Source organism: Sinocyclocheilus anshuiensis, unplaced genomic scaffold (assembly GCF_001515605.1).
Source record: "Sinocyclocheilus anshuiensis isolate Anshui unplaced genomic scaffold, SAMN03320099.WGS_v1.1 scaffold808, whole genome shotgun sequence".
NCBI classification, from domain to species: Eukaryota; Metazoa; Chordata; class Actinopteri; order Cypriniformes; family Cyprinidae; genus Sinocyclocheilus; species Sinocyclocheilus anshuiensis.
The window spans coordinates 117,865-120,156 of NW_015555751.1; the positions used below are offsets into that span (position 1 = coordinate 117,865).

The window sequence follows — 2,292 nt, forward strand, 5'->3', positions numbered from 1 at the left end:
TTGTGCTGTGTGATAAAACTGCACATTTTAGAGTGGCCTTTTATTGTGGCCAGCCTAAGGCACACCTGTGCAATAATCATGCTGTCTAATCAGCATCTTGATATGCCACACCTGTGAGGTGGATGGATTATCTCGGCAAAGGAGAAGTGCTCACTAACACAGATTTAGACAGATTTGTGAACAATATTTGAGAGAAATAGGCCTTTTGTGTACATAGAAAAAGTCTTAGGTCTTTTGAGTTCAGCTCATGACAAATGGGGGCAAAAACAAAAGTGTTGCGTCTATAATTTTGTTCAGTGTATATAGATTTGATTATCTTTTGACAACCTATAGATAACCTAGATTTACACTTGAATTGGGATCATCATATTTGTACGATTGAAATCTAGTGTGATGCTTACAGATGCCCAGTCTCTAGAGTGCCTGGCCACACTGAAGGGCAGTCGACCATCTGCAGACACTGCAGAGAGAAAGAGAAAAAGAGAGGCTGAGAATGATTTAGAAATACATACTGTGACCATGACCATGACCACTGAGTTATATGCTCTCCAATGAAAATAAAACCAACCGAACATTACACACAATCAGATACACTGCAAAAGCAATCTTGTATACAAAAGCAGCCACATGAGCTTGAAATTATAGTCTGAAAGCTTTTTATATTTATTTTACACTCATTTCAGAAAACTGAAGTGTGCAATGTGATAGGTATGACTGGTCAAATATAATCCTGCCTCAAACTCAGGCCATTTGTAGAGTCAATGTTGCTATGTGAGCTGGTCAGATGTTCCATCTAACAGAGCAATGTTCTGAAAGCACCACAAAACCACAGTGTTTAACTTTTCAAGCAAATCAACAGAGAAATGGCTTTTTTGTAGTTGTCTCTGAATATTAAACTGCAATTTTTGAGGGAAAAAAACACCAGCTTTCAAGACTGAACTACCATTGGTTTACTTTTTTAAATGCTCAAGCCAAGATATTTCTAATTGGTCTATTTAGCATCAAATATGAAATTGACTGTTACGCACAGCTAAATATTTTGTAGCTACTGGAAAGCTCTGCTCTGAAACTACTTGGCACAGAAAAACAGAGAATTTGAAAATGAACTGTATTACATAGGAGGCTGTTCAGTAAAGGCAAATTGGGGCATTGCAGCAATGTATCAGATGTCTACCATAAATTCAAGCACAATTCCCAGAAAGCTAACATTGGAACTTCATTAAGGTACAGTAAGTTCCTTTCCTCTAGATTTCTGCACACGGAACTCACTCAAACCACCAGTTGCCTGGCAACCAGTGCAGTTAGTCCCTGAATATTGTATATAACAAAATAGAAATATTACAAAAGGAGAGGAAATAATGATCACTTGAATAGAGATGCTGCACCTCATAAACTGTCTAGCACATTTAAGTCAGAATGACATCCTTTAAAATTAACCCACAGACAAACACACACACACACTTGTGACTGGATGCACCACATTTTCACAATATTCAATAAGCAGTGCCGCTCTGAAAAGAAAGCTAAGTGTAAATAAGCATGGAAACAGAGAATACATGCAGACAACAAAAAGAAAGGTCAAGCTATAAGAAAATGAAAACATTATAAACAAAATAATTGAATAAAACACCAGTGGGCCTCATTACAAACACTGCATGAGCATACAACTTGCATAACTAATACAATCTGCTATACAAAATACATAAAAAGAAAAACAAATAAAATAGACAAGCACCATTCTTAAAATAACATGCCAATGCCCATGTTTGCCAGCCACATTGCAAAACAGCTTCTTGTGACAGAGATCACCTGTGGGTTTCCGCTTAACACACGCGTGATGTTGGGTAGGTCTAGGGTGCCTTACGGTAGACTTTAAAACACTCTTCCGGGAAGGAGAGCACGACTGAATATCATATTTTTTTGTGAGCTCAGCCTTCTTAATCACAGCTACAAGAGGGAGACACAGAATCAAGGAAGGGCACAGCAGCAATACAATTCAGGACAAAAGGCGATATAGTCACTGACCTTATCAATGAACAAAAAATGTTTTACTAAAAGACTTATTTAACATAGATGTAATGAAAAAAAAAAGTTGAAGCATGAGAATTGCACTGAGATTTAATTGACCCCAGGAAAATTCAGAATAATGTAACTAAAATTGCATGTACTTTGCATGCACACTCTCTGTTGCCTCAAAAATAAATAAATAAATATTATATATATATAATTTTCTGTATAATATATATATATATATATATATATATATATATATATATATGTAATAAATTAATA

General features: G+C 35.9%; 1 protein-coding gene across 8 annotated transcripts in view; it reads right to left on the reverse strand.

Annotated features, from left to right (window-relative positions):
• Nucleotides 1–2,292, reverse strand: part of LOC107673740 (microtubule-associated protein 2-like) — a 123,026-nt gene that overhangs the window by 23,237 nt on the left and 97,497 nt on the right. For all 8 annotated transcript variants that reach the window (XM_016467497.1, XM_016467501.1, XM_016467500.1 and 5 more), the window contains 2 exons: nucleotides 1,810–1,947; nucleotides 402–460 (listed from right to left, as the gene is read on the reverse strand). In XM_016467497.1, coding sequence (XP_016322983.1) covers nucleotides 402–460; nucleotides 1,810–1,947 — 197 coding nt within the window. The remainder of the gene's footprint in view (nucleotides 1–401; nucleotides 461–1,809; nucleotides 1,948–2,292) is intronic.